General features: G+C 40.7%; 1 protein-coding gene across 2 annotated transcripts in view; it reads right to left on the reverse strand.

The window, feature by feature from the left end:
• Nucleotides 1–18,331, reverse strand: part of TMTC2 (transmembrane O-mannosyltransferase targeting cadherins 2) — a 366,556-nt gene that overhangs the window by 70,774 nt on the left and 277,451 nt on the right. For both annotated transcript variants that reach the window (XM_037885700.2, XM_043547034.1), the window contains exon 8: nucleotides 16,041–16,162. In XM_037885700.2, coding sequence (XP_037741628.1) covers nucleotides 16,041–16,162 — 122 coding nt within the window. The remainder of the gene's footprint in view (nucleotides 1–16,040; nucleotides 16,163–18,331) is intronic.

The following is an 18,331-nucleotide window of genomic DNA, read 5'->3' on the forward strand; positions in this document are numbered from 1 at the left end:
TGAATATGTTAGCTGTAGTGTTTATCCTAACTGTCATTTCTAACAGATTATGGGCCTCACTCTACAAATATTGTCAGACACAGTGCTCAACTGGGCCTTCAAATAAAAGACTTTGAAGTTACCATGACTGAGGGAGTGACTGGAGGAAAGTTAGTCATTAAAGGAAAGTACACATCTATCCAAATCAACTGGCATGTATTTCCTTGACTAGAACTCTCCCTGCCCCACTTAGAAATAACGGAAAAAGCCAGCAACAGCAATTTCTCCTCACTCTGCTGGTAGAATTTGTAAAGCTCATGTTGAGACAGCTGATGTACTTCAAGCTGCTAGAAACCTTAAAATCCTAAACAACTAATAAAACTGGGAGAGGTTAATGCAGTTAAGCAGTTCTGAATAATGTACTTTCGCAGATTTATATGCACTGCTAGCTACCAGTAAGGTGGCTCCCTCAACCTCATTCATTTAAGAAATGGGTGTCCATTAAAAACATTAAGAATCCCCTCTTTTCTCCTCAAAGATACGTATTTGCACCATGAGAGTTACATAATTGTACTACACATTATTTTGGAAGCATGCAGCATGGCAATAGTTAGGGGGATGAATTTTAACATACAAACAGTCCTAAATTCCACCCCCAAAGTTCCACCATAGTTGAAATTGTACAAGGCTTTAATAAGTGAAGAAGCAAAAGTCCCTGTTTTGCATAGCCTTATGCTGGTGAGAGTTTGGTGGCACAGTGGAAAATTAAATCTACGCATCAAGCAAAATTGACTCTCATTCCCTACGACCAGTCCTCTTGATTCCTCTTTATGAACAATCACTTTTTTTCCAAAGGACTAAACAATTAAAATAACTTTTCGAGTAGAAAAAAAGTTACAACAAAGACTAGAGAGTAGGGGAAGCCAGAGTATTTTACATATCTTCTTTTGTATTGCTGAAGGCTTCTGAATGCCTGTATGAAAGATAATGATCCCAACAACAGAAAGGGTAAGTGTGTGTGAGGCCACAGGGTCTGTGAAAGACTTTTGCTTCTGCTTTCTGGAGGGGAAAAAGAAAAAGAAACCTGTTCAATGAACCACCTTCTTTGCCTTATTAAAATGGGTGGGTGCTCTGGGGCTGGAGCACCCACAGGAAAAAAATAGTGAGTTCTCAGCACCCACTGGCGGCCTCGCTGATCAGCGTCTCCCCCTCGCTGCAATCAGCTAGCCAGTGGCAGGCAGGAGGCACTGGTGGGATGGGGGAGGGGGTAGAAAGAGGCGGGGCAGAGGGGAGACCTTGGGGGAAAGAGGTGCAGTGGAGGCAGGGCCTGGGGTGGAGTGGGGTTGAGCACTCCCGGGGAAATGACAAAATCAGTGCCTGTGCACAAGACAATTAAAAACATGAATATAATGGAACCACATAGATATTTACATGTACTATTGAGTAATTATGTGATCTAATTCAGGATCGGCAACCTTTGGCCCCGGCGGGCTGGGCCAGTTTGTTTACCTGCCGCGTCCACAGGTTTGGCCAATCACAGCTCCCACTGACTGCGGTTCACTGTTCCAGGCCAATGGGGCTGTGGGAAGTGGCAGCCAGCACATCTCTCGGCCCACGCCACTTCCCGCAGCCCCCATTGGCCTGGAGCAGCAAACTGCGGCCAATGGGAGCCGTGATTGGCCGAACCTGCGGAAGCGGCAGGTTCCTGGCAGGCCGCGTGCCAAAGGTTGCCGATCCCTGATCTAATTCTTGTAAACTTTTTACTCAGGAAGGTCTGATACTAAGCAGTCCTCTGGATAAAAACCCATATTGAGGAGGTGAAGGGGATGTAAGTACCTACCTGGACTGATTCCACTCTACCTAGCCATCCTGGGGCCAGAGAAGTTTTGTGCCCCTGCCAATTACTGGGAGGCATACCCCTGCTTGTCTCCCCTTGTGCATGTCTCCCTTCAAAGTGTTCTGTTCAATGCCATATCATCTAGTCCAGTCCCCTGCACTCATGGCAGGACTAAGTATTATCTAGACCATTCCTGAAAGGTGTTTGTCTAATCTGCTCTTAAAAATCTACAATGATGAAGATTCTACAACCTCCCTAGGCAATTTATTCCAGTGCTTAACCACCCTGACAGTTAGGAAGTTTTTCCTAATGTCCAACCTAAACCGCCCTTGCGGTTTAATTTAAGCCCATTGGTTTTTGCCCTATCCTCAGAGATTAAGGAGAACAATTTTTCTCCCTCTTCCTTGTAACAACCTTTTATGTACTTGAAAACTATTATGTCCCCTCTCAGTCTTCTCTTCTCCAGACTAAATAAATCCTGTTTTTTTCAATCCTCCCTCTTAGGTCATATTTTCTACACTTTCTATCATTTTTGTTGCCTCTTCTCTGGACTTTCTCCAGTTTGTCCACATATTTCCTGAAATGTGGTGCCCAGAACTGGACATAATTCTCCAGTTGAGGCCTAATCAGCGCGGAAGAATTACTTCTTGTGTCTTGCTTACAACACTCCTGCTAATACATTGCAGAATGATTGCTTTTTTTTGCAAAAGTGTTACACTGATGACTCATATTTAGCTTGTGATCCACTATGATCCCCAGATCCCTTCCTGCTGTACTCCTTCCAAGGCAGTCATTTCCCATTTTGTATGGGTAACTGATTGTTCCTTCCTAAGTGGAGTACTTCACATTTCTCCTTATTGAATTTCATCCTACTTTCTTCAGACAATTTCTCCAGTTTATCCAGATCATTTTGAATTTTAATCCTATCCTCCAAAGCACTTGCCACCCCTCCCAGCTTGGTATCATCCACAAACTATACTCTCTATGCCATTATCTAAATCATTGATGAAGATATTGAACAGAACCAGATCCAGAACTCATCCAAGCGGGACCCCAGTCGATATGCCCTTCCAGCTTGACTGATAACTACTCTCTGCAAATGGTTTTCCAACCACTTGTGTACCCACCTGACAGTAGCTCCATCTAGATTGTATTTCCCCAGTTTGTTTATGAGAAGGTCATGCAAGACAATATCGAAAGTGAAGATATGCCATATCTACCACTTCCCCCGCTCCACAAGGCTTGTTACATGCGAACATGTCCTCTTTTATGACATCCCACCACTTGTTCTTGGGTCTGCCTATGTTTTTTCATTCGATCTTGAAATCTGTTCAACTCTTGTAACCTACATAGTTGTCAGGACTGTGCTTTACATGATCAGATCACCTCAGTCTGCACTCCCTCTATTCTTCGTTTGTGGGTGTTACTTTGAACATCTCTCGAATATACACATTCCTCATACGGTCTTTCTTTCACCACTCATCCATCTCAACATTTGGATTTCTATGGAACAGATCATTTGCTCACGTTATATGAAATCAGTACAAATAAAAAATAGTGCCGTACATGAAAGAAAGTGCGGAATACCAATTGAACCGTTTTAGTTTTTTGCTCTTCCTTAGGGTCCAAGAGGAATTTACCAAACAGGAATAACAAACTTTTATTAAGACACAAAAGGGCTGCAAAAAAGTATTAGGCAAATTTTAAAGAAAATAATTTCTTCACACACTTGGAGATATATTTACTGTATGGAAAATATTGAGTATACACCTCTATCATTATTCTATAGACTATTATTAGATCCTGACCACATAATGAAAGCAGAATTGATGCATGTGAAATTAATTCCCATATTAGGCACTTTCCTTTCCATCCAGTCCTAAGGCACTTTTTATCATTTTTGATGAAGTAGAGTATTAATGTCTACCTGTGTTCCATGACAATAAATTCACCGTCTTCATATACCGTTTTCATTGATTTCTATAAATTCTTACTGAAGAAAATTTGGCCTATATCCTGCATTCTTCTGTGTTTACAGTCAAATTTACTGTGATGTAGACTAGTAACAGATAACTGGGGGCCTATATTGTACCATGTAACAAAATAAAGATATTTCTTTCTTTCACGAAAACAGTTAATTGTGCATTTGCCTTCCCTGTTTCCAGTCATGAGCTTTAAATTTGCATGAATGAGAAAGAGCAATTTATGGCTTCCACTATCCTATTCACAGGAGCAAGACACAATGTCATTTACCAACCGGTAATCTGAATACCTTTTAAAATTTATTTTACAATGAGAGAGCCTTTCATTTTACAATTAGTCCCACTGAATTCTGGCATACGGTCAAAAATATGTCCTAATGGAATTGAGAAGTATATTCATGGATATAGTTTTATGACATGTGGCCAACTTCAAGAAATACAACCTTGATAGATGTCAGTTATGGAAATATCTCTAGCTAGAAAATCCTGTCATTTAAGACATAGATATATCCATGTATACTGGATAAACCACACCTAAAGCAACTGGGGGATAATGGCCATAAAGCAATGCAATGTGACTTTTATATTCAGAGATATTCAGAGAGGGGCGGGGGGGAGGGGGGAGGGGATGAGAAACTGTGTAATATATGTTTGGTGTGTAAAAATTGATCCCAAAATTGGAACTCCAGGCCCAAACCACCTCTGAACTTTAGGAAACTTCAGAATTAGATCCAAACTTTCTGACTTGGACCCCTCTCTAATAATAATGGCATGGTCTCAAGCTTGGTTCAATTTGGCTAGATCACAGGTGGACCCCACAGAGGGTTTAATACAATAGAAAATTATGTTGTGTGTGTGTGTGTGTGTATATATATATATATATATATATATATATATATTGCACTCTGAAGATAAGCCACTGTTCTCAAATTTAAGACTTGTCAATAAATGCTGGAATGGTGATAATGGCACTTTATTACACAGCAGTCAAAAAGCCAACCAGTTAGTCATTTTTGGATGTCAGTCAATGATGGATTGAATGTAATTGAATATGGACATACCCAGGAATCCTATATCCATAATACTCTGCTATGATGGGAATTAAACTGGAAAATTCAACTTTTATTAAAAAATTCCTCCTATGAACAATTTTACCTTCCAAGATATTTAGCCTCCAAAAATGAAATATCTAACTGGTTCAGCCATCTAACTGAGTTGGCCCATTTAGAAACTGTGTCTTTTCATGCAAGTGAAAAATTTCTAGAGTTTGAGAGATTTAATAAACAATCCTAGAAATGTTATTCCTACTATAGTTATATTATGCTGTTTTCAGCTAATCACTATGTAAAACACCATAAACTACTCCAGAAAATTACATTCAACTTATATATAAACTTGAATGTATTTCAGCATTTCAATTTCAAAACTTTTTTTAAAGAACAGTAACTCAGGGACTAATCTTCACTATTCCTGTTTGGTACCAATATGCAAATATTACCCTTGTTTTTTTACACAGAGGAAAAAGGAGATGGGCAAAGCACAATACCTCTTTCAGCCAGAAAGAACATCATTGCCAGAGCTGCAAAACAGAACTATAGAGATCCTGGCTCTTACTCCTCTTTGCAGACCATTGGAACATGCTTGACTGATAAAATCATTAATAGTAATGGATCAAACTCAGTTGATCCATGTAGCGGGGTGGTCACCTGCTCCTGCCCTCAAGGGCTTAAAACAGCCCAGGAGAGGGCTGTGGCTGGGAGTAAGCAGTACCCAGGCTGATTGGGGGAAGCAGGCTCAGCTGTGGCCACACCCCAATCAGGGCTCAGCTGGCCCTTGTAAGAGGGCAGCAGGCTAGGAGCAGAGAGTCTCCTCTAATTGTGGAGGGAGATGGGCCTGGCTGCTGGGGAGCGTACCAGGGTACCTGAGGTGAAGCAGGGCTGGGGAAGGCCAGAGGAGCTGAAAGGCTCCAGACTGGAAAAGCCCCAGGCTGCAGGCCTGGCAGACGGCCTAAGACAGGGTACTAGGGTTGCAACAGGACAGCCCACAGTAGGCAGAGGCAGCAGGTCCAAACACCCCTTGCCTGTGATGATTGGCTTCTACACTGCAGTCCGTCCCAGTGTGTGGGGGCTCAATGGTGACTGGCAGTAGCCAAAGACTGAGGCGAGGTGGGGTGGGGATAGTGGGTAGGGGTTCCCTGGGAGGGGGAGACACAGATCTGTGGGGGGTACTGTCAGGGGGCAGCACCCCAGGGAAAGGGGCACCGTGGTCTGGGAGGGACATGGGGGCCAGCAGCAAGTGGGACACTGGCCTGCAGAAGGCGCTCCGGAGGCTGGAAGAGCTAATTCTCTGAGAGACCAGCAGGAGGCACTGCAGGGGTGAGTCCTGCCCCGTGACAATCCGTTAAGTTTTCTTTCCTTTTGTCCCATCCTCTCCGTTTCTCCCTCCCTCATACTTCCATGCTCATAACTGTTTAATTTTATTTTGTTCTGTCATTCAGGGTATGCACTAATTATTCATTAATATTGCTTATATATAATAAGGGAGGGAACTTTGGCAACAACAGATTCTTGGAGCATGTCTACATTTGCTGTGGATCGACGCTGCAACAATCGAACCACTGGGGGTTGATTTAGTGGGATTAGTGAAGACCCACTAAATCAACTGCAAATCGCTCTCCCATTGATTCTGGTATTCTACTGGAACAGGAAGCTTAAGGTAAGTCAACTGGAGCTTCTCCTGTCGACCCAGTGTGGTGTAGACACCACAATAAGTCGACCTAAGCTATGTCAACTCCAGTTACGTTATTCACTTAGCTGGAGTTGCGTAACTTAGGTCGACTTAACCCTGTAGTGTAGACCTGTCCTTAGTCAGATCCTTTGTTGCTGTTGGATACCCAATAGGCTTTTTATATCCAATTTGACTAATAGTGCGCATTGACAATTTGAACTCCAATTTTCTGACTGGTCAGTTGTGCAACACTGGTAGCAAACACTCTAGGGAAGATTTTGGCCACCTACTGGGGATATGTTTAAAATTTGAGGGATCAGGTTTAACTTTAAGTTTTACTCTAAGACAGGATAGAGGCTTATAAATAATTTTATTTCTTGGAGTTTAATTCAAGAGTCCTTAACTATTATATGTGTGTGATTTATTTAATCATATTAAACATTCTCGATTACATGGAATCACCTAGTATGATTGTTACTGAATTTACTATGGCTGAGAACTGAAATACAGAAACTTTATGAAGCAAATTATTTCCCCCCCAATATTTAAGGGTCAATTTTGAAGCTGGTAAAAATAAGAGATTAATAGCACTATGTGGAACACTATGTAAAAGGCAAATCAATACTGCATGTTTTTCCAAAGAGATTCACCAGAACATATAATTCCTAAACTACATCTTCCTAATTTTGTATTATTGGGCTGTTTCTTAAGCAAACTAACCACTATTTGCATTATTACAAACTGTAGGCATTGTGATGTGAGCAGAAATCCACTCGAGATATATAAAATTGAAACCTTCAAACTGGTTCCATCTATGACCCCGAAGTAAAGTTTCTAGAAAGAGACTAGTGCATCCAACATCATTGCCTATCCAGTATGAGCAGATGCCAACTGACAGCCTTCAGTAGGCAAAAGGTTTTAGGCTGAATGCCTACTGAACTTAGACTAATGCAAAAATGGCCTTGCTTATGTATGATGTTTCCTTAGCATGTGTGCTGACACTTTCTCCCTTTGAAAACTTTGTTCACACAATGCAAAGCAAATTACAGTACATGCTCAAGGCTGCACCTGGGCCTGTCATTTTTGACAAAGAGACTCCATTAAATTTTATAAATGGAGTTCTGCAATGCATACGGATTATGTTTTTTCTTGTGAAGAAGAAATAAATTACCTAAGTAAGGCAAAAGCTCAGGTGCTTTGGCTGTAACCCCCATGTTTTCCCAGTTGACTGATTAGGTCAGATAGGATGTTGCTTTCACCAGTATGTTTCTCAAACAATTTATCTAACTTAGCATGCAAGATCTTAAGAGAGCTTAAAAAATGCATAACATTCAGGTATTGCTGACCCAAATGGCTAAATTCGGTTTTTGAGAAATGATAAATAAAATAAAACGAAGAACTTAAACACCAGCCAACAGGCTGCTTTCTAGCTATCCTACTAGCTGAGCTACTAATCATGCTTTTTAACTGCTAAATTTAGCTGTTCTTATATAAATTCTGCAAAAATGTACCCGAGTGAGCATAATTTTTAGATATGAACACAGCATTATCTGATGTATGAGTCGCAAAATACTTGTGACTGTTGATTCTAGGTAAGAAGATCCAAATTCATTATGCTATTCCTTTGGAGAACAATATTCAAGCATTTCAAGTTTTGTCAGTTTTTCTGCATGATCTGTTTCCTCTTGGCATTTCCCATATCCCAGAAAAGGTATAAAGACGTTACAAATATTTACACAACAGAACAGCACAGGGAGTGTATAATTTTAGTGTAGGATTTTCCGAAGAGCTCAGTGTTGGCCTACCTCTTCTCCCAATTAAGCCAATGAGAGCTTTATCATCTACTTCAAAGGGAGCAGAATTGAGTGCTTTGTGCTAACACCCATCGTTTCATGTTCTCTGTGTATATAAAATCTCCCCACTATATTTTCCACTGCATGCATCCAATGAAGTGAGCTGTAGGCCACTTATGCTCAAATAAATTTGTTAGTCTCTAAGGTGCCACAAGGACTCCTGTTCTTTTTGTGGTACACAGGTTTTGTGCCGAGTGAATTTCAACTTAGAACATAACTACTGAGCGACTATAATGGCATCCAAAAAACACATGGGATTGTATCTATATATTCAGTGAATGACCACATGTTGTTAAAGATTTAACAACCAGCTATAAAAACAAATGAGGGGTCTGAGTCTTAAGCTTCTTTACACTACTCTGTCAATGTAAAGGGGCCTCAGAGTGGAAGGAAACTGTATTTAAACCCTCAAATACAAATTTCTCCCACTTTAAGGCATCTTTGCACTCTTAGAGAGAATGAAGTTGCTGTAGTACAAATGAAAATTAGACCTAGGTGTGTTGTCACATGTGAACAAATAAATAGACTTACATGAAATGTATTGAAAAGATCAATAAGTAACGTGTTTGAGGTCTACACAGCGTAACTTTAAATGTCCTGCTTTTATTACAACACAGACAATGTCTTCTGAGTTCCATGGACATAGCCTTATGGATACTCTGACAATAAGCTTTACTAAGAGTCATTTTCCCAAGGAACCCACATTTAACACTTCTATGAATGTAAGACAATTGTCTGTTTCATTAATAGTAGTTTTTTAAAAAAAAGGTTTAAGCCATATCACTTTATTGCATGCACGGACACATACGTGCACTATTTGGGTAGGCTTAGAAAAGAATTATTATTTCAGGGATGTCTAAGGCCCAATCAGAGATTAGGGCTCATTGTACTAAGCATTATAAACACTCAACATCCACGCACTCGTACACAAAAATTATTATTCCTATATCAAAGAGTTCTCAAACAAAAACACAATCTGAACTTCTTCTAAAGAAACAGTAATATCAAAATACTAGTGTCTAACACTTATTAAAATGTACAAAGGTTTGCAACAATATTCATTTTTGGGGATCTGTGTAAATAATTAGATTTTATGTTGTACTTCAACCTTAAGCTGGCATTTTCTGCTCTTTTGCAGAAACAGGTGGAAGTCTATAAATGGAATAGGTTAGCACCTTCCAAATAACCTCATACTAAGCATATATAAAACCAAGCAAATTAGCACAAGAAAAATTATAGAGCTTAGATTAGACTGTCTGCTTTCCATTGTTCATTTTATTGCTTGTAAAATGCAGGTTTAAAGTCACGCTATGCAAACAGCTCTTTGAAACAGGAGTAATATTAGCTACATGCCGATCTGAAGCTGCAAAAATCAACTTCAAATTAAATGAATATCATTCATTCACCATACAGTTATCATAATAAGTTTTACAGTACAGGATGAATTCTTATTTACCTTTTTTACAGTTGTAAAAACAGGGCAGGACAAACCACTCAAAAAGGAATGAATTCTGTTTAAAAATCTCTTTTCAGAAAGATCTGATGTCAGCTTTTAATTTCTACTGCACTTGAGATTTGAGTTTGATTCATAACACTGTATCCTACATTGTTGAAGGCAACTTTGATAATTAGAAACTTGTTCCAGTGTGTGGACCGAGAAAAGGAACAAGACATGTGGAGGTCATTGTCCCAAGCAGTCAAGAAGAGAAAGGAGGTTATTAACTTTTCACTGATAAACAGGTATATTGGATATAGAAATAAAGCAGCTTTATTTTAAGGTGTCTTATAGGACTAATTATTGAAGAAATAAAAAGTATCAGGAAATCATAAAAGAAATCATGGATTAAGAACATGCTCTCTGCATTCATATTTTATTACTTGTGTTTGATATGTTAGAGCCAAGTCCAGACAATATAAATGCATTTAGTAACTCAGCACACTACTTGGTTTATACTCCTACGTTTATAAAACTATAAATTGCTCCTACTGCAAATTGAGAAATCGCAGCCTACAGCAATTAGCAGCAATTTGGCAAGTTTTAACAGATTGGGCATAGATTATGTCCTCCGCACAATCATAACAGTTGTTCACAGGAGGCAGATGAATCCAGAAGGTTCAAGAAGCTGGTTCAATAGCCAGGATTGGCACTGGGGGAATAAATGAACCAAGTCTCACTGCTATTAGTAAGCGTTAATACTGGCAACAGACTTAAGGAGGCAGAAAAGCTGAGGTTAAAACTGGGCTATTTAAGTCAGGAAATAAAACACTATTGAATTTGTGAACTTTACAGTTTTGATTTTACAACTAGGTTTATGTTGTACAATTGCCTTTGGCCAAGATCTAGAAGCTTGGCTGAGCATTTTTTTTTTTTTCAAACTCCCTGGTCAAAGAAAGTTTTCTAGCTCAGTTATCATTTTCATTCTTCATCTCCTCCCACTCACTGCCCCATCTTTTCCTTGGAAAATAAGCTAACGGCCAAGTAGAACTTTTAATAGAAGCTCGTTTCAACATTCGTTTTACTGTCGCTCAAAAAAAAAATTGCAAAAAGTTTTACTTTAAACAAACTACGACTGGTGTGACATAAAAGGAGAGAGATCCCAAAATGTGTCTCCTTAACATTTGAGAGAATCACCCAAGGCACTATTATAACTTCATGCCTTTTTTCGGTCATCTGTGCAGTGTCCATTTCTATTCAATAGACTTAAATAGCAAAGTTCAAATTAAGAGTGAATCACAATGTGACTCTAAACCTGGCTTGGAGGGACTATCTCTAGAGATGAGAGACTATTCTTGTTTCCATCTCCATTCAACCCCAGTGGACTCTGTAGAGACTTAGATCAAGCTTGCTAGTTAGTGCCAGTCGTGAAAGAAGCCTTTGTGATGAGGATACCTCTGCTTGAAACTCCTTTCACAGACGCCATGGAACAACCATTGTGCTGTAAAACTGACCAAAGCTGAACCATCAACCTGGAGGTCAAAGGTTTCATATCACACTGCCAAATTCCTGCTCCATTCAGCTCTCCTGAAATAACTGACAGTAGAAAATCCAATAAAATGTATTCTGCTCCTTTCCCATTTATAGGTCATAAATCATTCTCAATATTGAAATGTCAGTAACCAAACTTAAATAATTAAAAACAACAACAAAGCACAACCACATATATGCATTTCACATCTACTACCCCATCATCATCTAAATAGTGTTGTCTTCTGAAGCACTATGTTAATTTCATTCTGGAAGGGTAAAAAACAAAAAAAATGCTCATTTTGTGTCTTCTGTCTTATTTTTCTGTTAATGCACATTGCTGTCATATGTACAGCAATGAATATGTACAGAGAAGACATGGCAGTAAGAAAAGTAAAGATAATTTTAGGACAATATTAATCATTTTTGATGAAAATAGACAAACATGGAAGAGTGTGTGTGTGGGAAGAGAAGGGGTTTTGCATTTCACTGTCCTATAGTTTAACACGGGTGGGCAAACTAGGACCAGCAGGCCAGATCTGGCCCATGAACCGTTTTAATCCAGGGCACAAGGTCGGGGGCTGCACCATGCGGCTCCCGGAAGCCACAGCATGGCCCTGCTCCAGCTCCTACAAGCTCCAATGGGAGCAGCAGGGGCAGTGCCTGAGGATGCGACAGCGTGCAGATCTGCCTCGCCGTGCCTCCACGTAGGAGCCTGGGAAGGGACATGGCACTGCTTCTGGGAGCTGCTTGACCCTGCACCCCCTGAGTCTCTCCCCTCGCCCCAACCCCTTGCCCCAGCCCTGATCCTCGTGCCCCCCCCCCCCCCCCCCCCGGCTCTCCAAACACCAAGATCCCAGCCCAGAGCACCCTCCTGCACCCCAAACCTCTCATCCCCAGCACCACCCCAGAGCCCACACCCCCAGCCGGAACCTGCACCCCTGCCCCAGCCCTGATCCCCCTCCCGCCCTCCAAACCCCTCAGTCCCAGCCCAGAACACCCTCTTACACCCCAAACTCCTGCACCCCAAGCCCAATTTTGTGAGCATTCACGGCCCGCCATACAATTTCTATTCCCCAATGTGGCCCTCAGGCCAAAAAGTTTCCCCACCGCCTGGTTTAACATCATGATGTGGTGTCTGATGCTCAGAGTTGTATAGTGATACTTTTCATTTCTGTAATGATATATATTCTTCCTGAGTCTGAAGGCACTGTCTGCTTCATATGTATCTTGTATTTAAATTCCTTCAAGAAATGTAAACAGTTAAACTCTAATACAAATTTATGTGGACATTTTCATCCTTTTTCCATTCTCCCTCCAAATTCTCAATTCAGAAACCCAAAATTATATAATAAAATTATTTCAGAACTAAAAGGACAAATCTAAAATTTCCCATGGCCAGTTCTCATAATTTGGAAATAATAAAGATGTTAAATAAAAAAAAGCTGTAGGATTTTTTTTCCATGGAAATCACAAGACATCCCATAACAAATCTTATATTCTATCTAATGATAAATTCAAAATATATGTAAAATTAAATACAGGAGGAGAGGTGTAGGGTGGAAAAAACAGAGATCTGAATTCTAACTGAGAAAACCCTTCCTTCCCCTTCCACATGTTCTAGTAAAATAGAACTTCTGTGTCTCATAAAAATATTTCTTCAGGAAAAAAAAGAGAATGACGAGGGGAAAGAAAAACAAACAAAAAAAACCCTCATGCAATCTTTCAAATATACTCCTCAGGTGCAAAAAATGAAGTGGTTCACAAGAAGAAGGTGAACTGGGAAATCCTATTATGTACTCCACTTGGAGTTTAATATTAAATAGATATATCCCATAAGTGTAAGTGTATGTCAGTATGTGAGAAATTTTAACTAGAATTGGGAATTAGAGTGGAAAATTATAGTTCCACAGGCTGAAACTGACAGACAGTGGGATAATGATCAGAGCTCAACTCTTATTCCATTGCAAACTGAAAGCTCCAATCTGTATTGGCTTTATTAAACCTTTTAATTGACAGCTTTTAGTAACATTTAAAAATAGATATTGAATTCACTTTAATTGTTGTTGTTACATCCTTCTGTTCTAATCTTTTCTCATTGCTATTTCATGTATTTTAAGCAAAAATAAACGGAGGGTGGAGGATATGGTTAAAGTATTTCTTCATTTCTTTCCTGTTACACTGTATACAAAAGTCCTTTGTCTGAAGACTCTGTAGAAGAGGGGCCAGAGTGAAGCTGAGACAAAGGAAGATGAGGGTGTTCAGAGGGAAGCCAAAGGATTGAGGAGCAGAACAAGGCAGAGTAACATACAGTATTGTCGTCACTGCCAAAAATGCCACCATCCTCATCAATGGATGGGGGAAATTGATGGGGCCAGCTGTGAAAGAGGGACAGTCCCAGTGGCAAGGGAGGGAGACTCTTGCCAAGGGACAATAGGTAGCTCCTCCCCCTGGGAGTCTCTGGCACCCATTGGCCAGCTGGGAGAGAGGGGTGCTGATTTGCCAGCACTCCCCAGTTCTCAGGATTTAGCCCAGTGCAGGGGCCAGGTGGAGTCTCTTTCAGCTCCATTCCTGCAAGGAAGGCATATATTTGTCAGATAGTAATGCTGATATATGGCTACAGGATATGAGGCAATGGATTGGGCAGGAATTGTGATACCATGCAGTGTGTTTGGGTGGGGAGAGCAATCAAGCTAGTTGCTGATGCTCCCTGTGTCCAGTTTTCATTGAACGGTCCCCAGAGGTAAGAGACCTGGGATTTTGGTGATGGACCTTAGGCTCAAGTGTTACGGTGAAACCACGTGGCCCTCGCAGGCAGAGGTCAGACCTTGTAGTCCTCATGTCCCCACACAGCTTCACCCTATGTCCCCCCTCACGGGGGAAGGATGCTAAGACTCAGAGAGAATTGAGTTCTGGGGTAAGCTGAGGAACTCCTACCCCATGTTATGGGTTATATGATAATGAGTCCTATAACTTCCTCACTGGAAGCAATTCAATGCCTGATACAGGAGAGTGTGGGTAGTAGTCCTCCCTTCTGTTAAAATTTAATAACATCACTTAATTCCATGCATATGTCTGTTCTCATTTTGCTGCTGTGTCGACATCAATAGGTGTGTTATTAATTCAGGTTAGCTAAACCATGATAGCTAACTCAGGTTAAAATAGCAGTGAAGACATGGCAACTCAGCTTTTAACTTGAGTTAGCAGCTGCAGTTAAAGCCTAGAGGGGAGTCTGGGGTTGAAAGTAAGATGCCAACCCAAGCTAAAAGCCAAGTTGCCATGTCTTCACTGCTATTTAACCAGAGTTAAGAACACACTGTTTGGTGGAGTGTGTGTGTGTGTGTGTGTGTGTGTGTGTGTGTGTTTCAGTGGAGACATACCCACATGACAACTAGGGAAACAAAGGAGGTATGCCAATGGAAGTAAAAGGCTGAAAGATAAAGAAGAGTATGGGAGAGAAGAAGAAGAAGATTGTGAATGGAAAATAGAGAGGAGGTGATCAGCAGAAAGAAATGAGAAGAAAATGGCAGCTGCAAAATTGGGAGGAAGTATTAGTGACTAAGAAAAGAGGGAATCCATTTTAACACTTCAGAACGTCGGGGGAACAGTTAGCTGCACGCTACTAGTGCAATGGGACATCCAAATAGAGACTGTAATTCCCTTCTCTGCTGTGACTATCTTTGGGTACATCATGAGCTCAACGGTTTTCAGATCTGAAAGTGAATTTGAGGAGGCAACATGAGCATGTTGGAAAAGTCTAGCAAAATTATGGTATGGCCAGTCCTGTACTAAGAATCTGAGAAGGCCTTTCCTTTGAAAGATGAAGCCAATAAAATCATCATGGAAAAGCTACCATTAAAAGATGGAAGTGTGCAGGCTGAGTATAAGACAAGTAATTGGGTGTTCCGGGTTACATTCGCAGCTCTGCTACTGACGTGCGGTATGACTCAGCAAGATGCTTCACCACTGAGGAATGCCTCAGTTTCCCTTGTAAAATGAAGATGTTTTAATATATCACATTATTGCATGGCCCAACTGCTGTCTGTAAATGCTTTAGGATCTTAGATGAAAGGCGGTATGCAAACAAAGATATTTTAATATTAAAATAAGGACATTCACCATCTAAATCAACTATAATAAAGTAACTTAGGGCTTTGACTTCACGGAACAGCACTGTGATACTATCTGAAACGGCACTACATTAGCTCGCACCAGGGAACTTTTAATGCACCCCAGCAGGGTTTATACAGACCAATTAATGCACAAGTTAGTACAATACAGACCAACTAATGTAGAACACGCTAGTGGATTATAAAGATCACGCTCCCGTACAATGCATTATCCCACTTTGTAGACAAATCCTTAATCTTAACGCATGTGTCTTTCAGATGGATACATTATTCCTTATTTCCTGTTATAAAGTTGTATATGGCTACTGTGAGCTATAATACAGCTGCTATGTTCCTCCTCAGAGGTGGCTGCATTTTGTTAATGGGCAAGAGGTTACAAAGATGTATAGGTTATGTTTTACAGTATATTTAGTTCCTGAGTTGGAAGATACTATTGAAATACAAAGTATTTATTAATAGCATCATAATCAATTTCCAGACAGAGAATGCCACAAGGCAGCTTATTCCTCTACCTCACTTCTTTTGAGAGCTCTAGTATTTACTCTCAGAAATGACTGATTAACTCACCGTTAGAGCCAGAAGTTTTCCGTATGTGAGATGTGCTGGGATGTGGTCAGTCTTGGATCGTAACGACTCCATATACCAGTGTTCTGCTTCAGGCAGCTTGCTCAGTCTCATGTAGGCTTCTCCTATGAAGTTAAATGATGACCAGTCAGAGGACATAGGATTTTAATAGATTTATCATTTGAAAATAAATAAAAAAAATAAAAAAAATTCTGCATTTTGACTGTCAACCTGTATATGAACAAAGACCTCTCAGACAATACATTGCTTTGAATGCCGGCAAGTTAGAAAACAAACTAACTTTATGGACACCTTAGTGATGAAGGCACGGAGTAATAGTCTTATTAAGGATGAAGGAGCACAAGCGAGATGAAAATCCAGTTGGAAAGGAATTGAAATTGGGAGTATCAATCAAAATTCCAAAAAGTAACCAAATTAACATCATATCTGCTATGCAAAAGCTATTTCTTTTCAATCAATTCACATTACACAACATGGAGTATCAGTGAAAATATAGGATGTATTTGTGTTTAACCATAAATCACAGAGCAGGTCCTCAAGGAATCCATTTTATAAGCACTTGGAGGAGAGAAAGGTGATCAGGAACAGTCAACATGGATTGATTCACCAAGGGCATGTCGTGCATGACCAACCTGATTGCCTTCTATGATGAGATAACGGGCTCTGTAGATATGGGGAAAGTGGTGGATGTGATATATCTTGACTTTCGCAAAGCTTTTGATATGGTCTCCCTCAAGTATTCTTTGCCAGCAAGTTAAAAAAGTGTGGACTGGATGAATGGACTACAGGTGGATAGAAAGCTGGCTAGATTGTTGGGCTCAACGGGAAGAGATCAATGGCTTGATGTCTAGTTGGCAGCCGGTATCAAGCGGAGTGCCTCAGGGGTCAGTCCTCCGGCTGGTTTTGTTCAACATCTTTATTAATGATCTGGATGATGGGATTAATTGCACCCTCAGCAAGTTTGCAGATGACACTAAACTGGGGGGAGAGGTAGATAGGGTCCAGAGTGACCTAGACAAATTGGAGGATTGGGCCAAAAGAAATCTGAGGTTGAACAAGGACAAGTGCAGAGTCCTACACTTTGGAAGGAAAAATGCCATGCACTGCTACAGGCTGGGGACCGACTGGCTAAGCAGCAATTCTGCAGAAAAGGACCTGGGGATTACAGTGGACGAGAAGGTGGATATGAGTCAACAGTGTGCCCTTGTTGCCAAGAAGGCCAATAGCATATTGGGCTGTATTAGTAGGAGCATTGCCAGCAGATCAAGGGAAGTAATTATTCCCCTCTATTCGGCACTGGTGGGGACACACCTGGAGTATTGTGTCCAGTTTTGATCCCCCCCATTAGAGAAGGGATGTGGACAAATTGGACAGAGTCCAGCAGAGGGCAACGAAAATGATTAGGGGGCCAGGGCACATGATTTACGAGGAGAGGCTGAGGGAACTGGGGTTATTTAGTCTGCAGAAGAGAAGAGTGAGGCGGGATTTGATAGCCTTCAACTACCTAAAGGGGGGGTCCACAGGGGATGGAGCTAGGCTGTTCTCAGTGGTGGCAGATGACAGAACAATGAGCAATGGTCTCAAGTTGCAGTGGGGGAGGTCTAGGTTGTATATTAGGAAACACTATTTCACTAGGAGGGTGGTGAAGCATTGGAATGGGTTACCTAGGGAGGTGGTGGAATCTCCATCCTAAGAGGTTTTTAAGGCCCAGCTTGACAAAGCCTTGGCTGGGATGATTTAATTGGTGTTGGTCCTGCTTTGAGCAGGGGATTGGACTAGATGACCTCCTGAGGTTTCTTCCAACCCTAATATTCTATGATAACACATCAAGATCATAGATGATGGTGTAAAAAAAAAAAAAACTGAGGTAGGTTAAGAGAAGTCCCCAAAGAAGGTTAGAATAATGAGGGAGGACACAGAAAAAACAAGACACGGCGCAGTTGGTGAAGTCTGGTGCCCTGCAATCTCTGTATAACATCACTAGTGCTTTAATCTAATTTGAACTTTGTAAGGATTATGGAAGTCAATATGTGAGAAATTATCAAAATCTGACAAACTTCTCCAAGTAAAATCCTTTGCTCTGAAAGACTCAGACAGCAAATGTACAAGGATAATGGGAGAACGATGGCAATGACAGAAATGCACTTTGGGGCACTAATCTTGACATTTTTGAAAATGCATTTAATGTAGTGTAGAAGAAACAATTTGAAGAAAAAAATCAGACAAAATCTTGCAAAACTAATCAGAAATAAGCAGGATCAAACAATTAATTA

This window comes from Chelonia mydas, chromosome 1, assembly GCF_015237465.2.
Source record: "Chelonia mydas isolate rCheMyd1 chromosome 1, rCheMyd1.pri.v2, whole genome shotgun sequence".
Classification (NCBI taxonomy): domain Eukaryota; kingdom Metazoa; phylum Chordata; order Testudines; family Cheloniidae; genus Chelonia; species Chelonia mydas.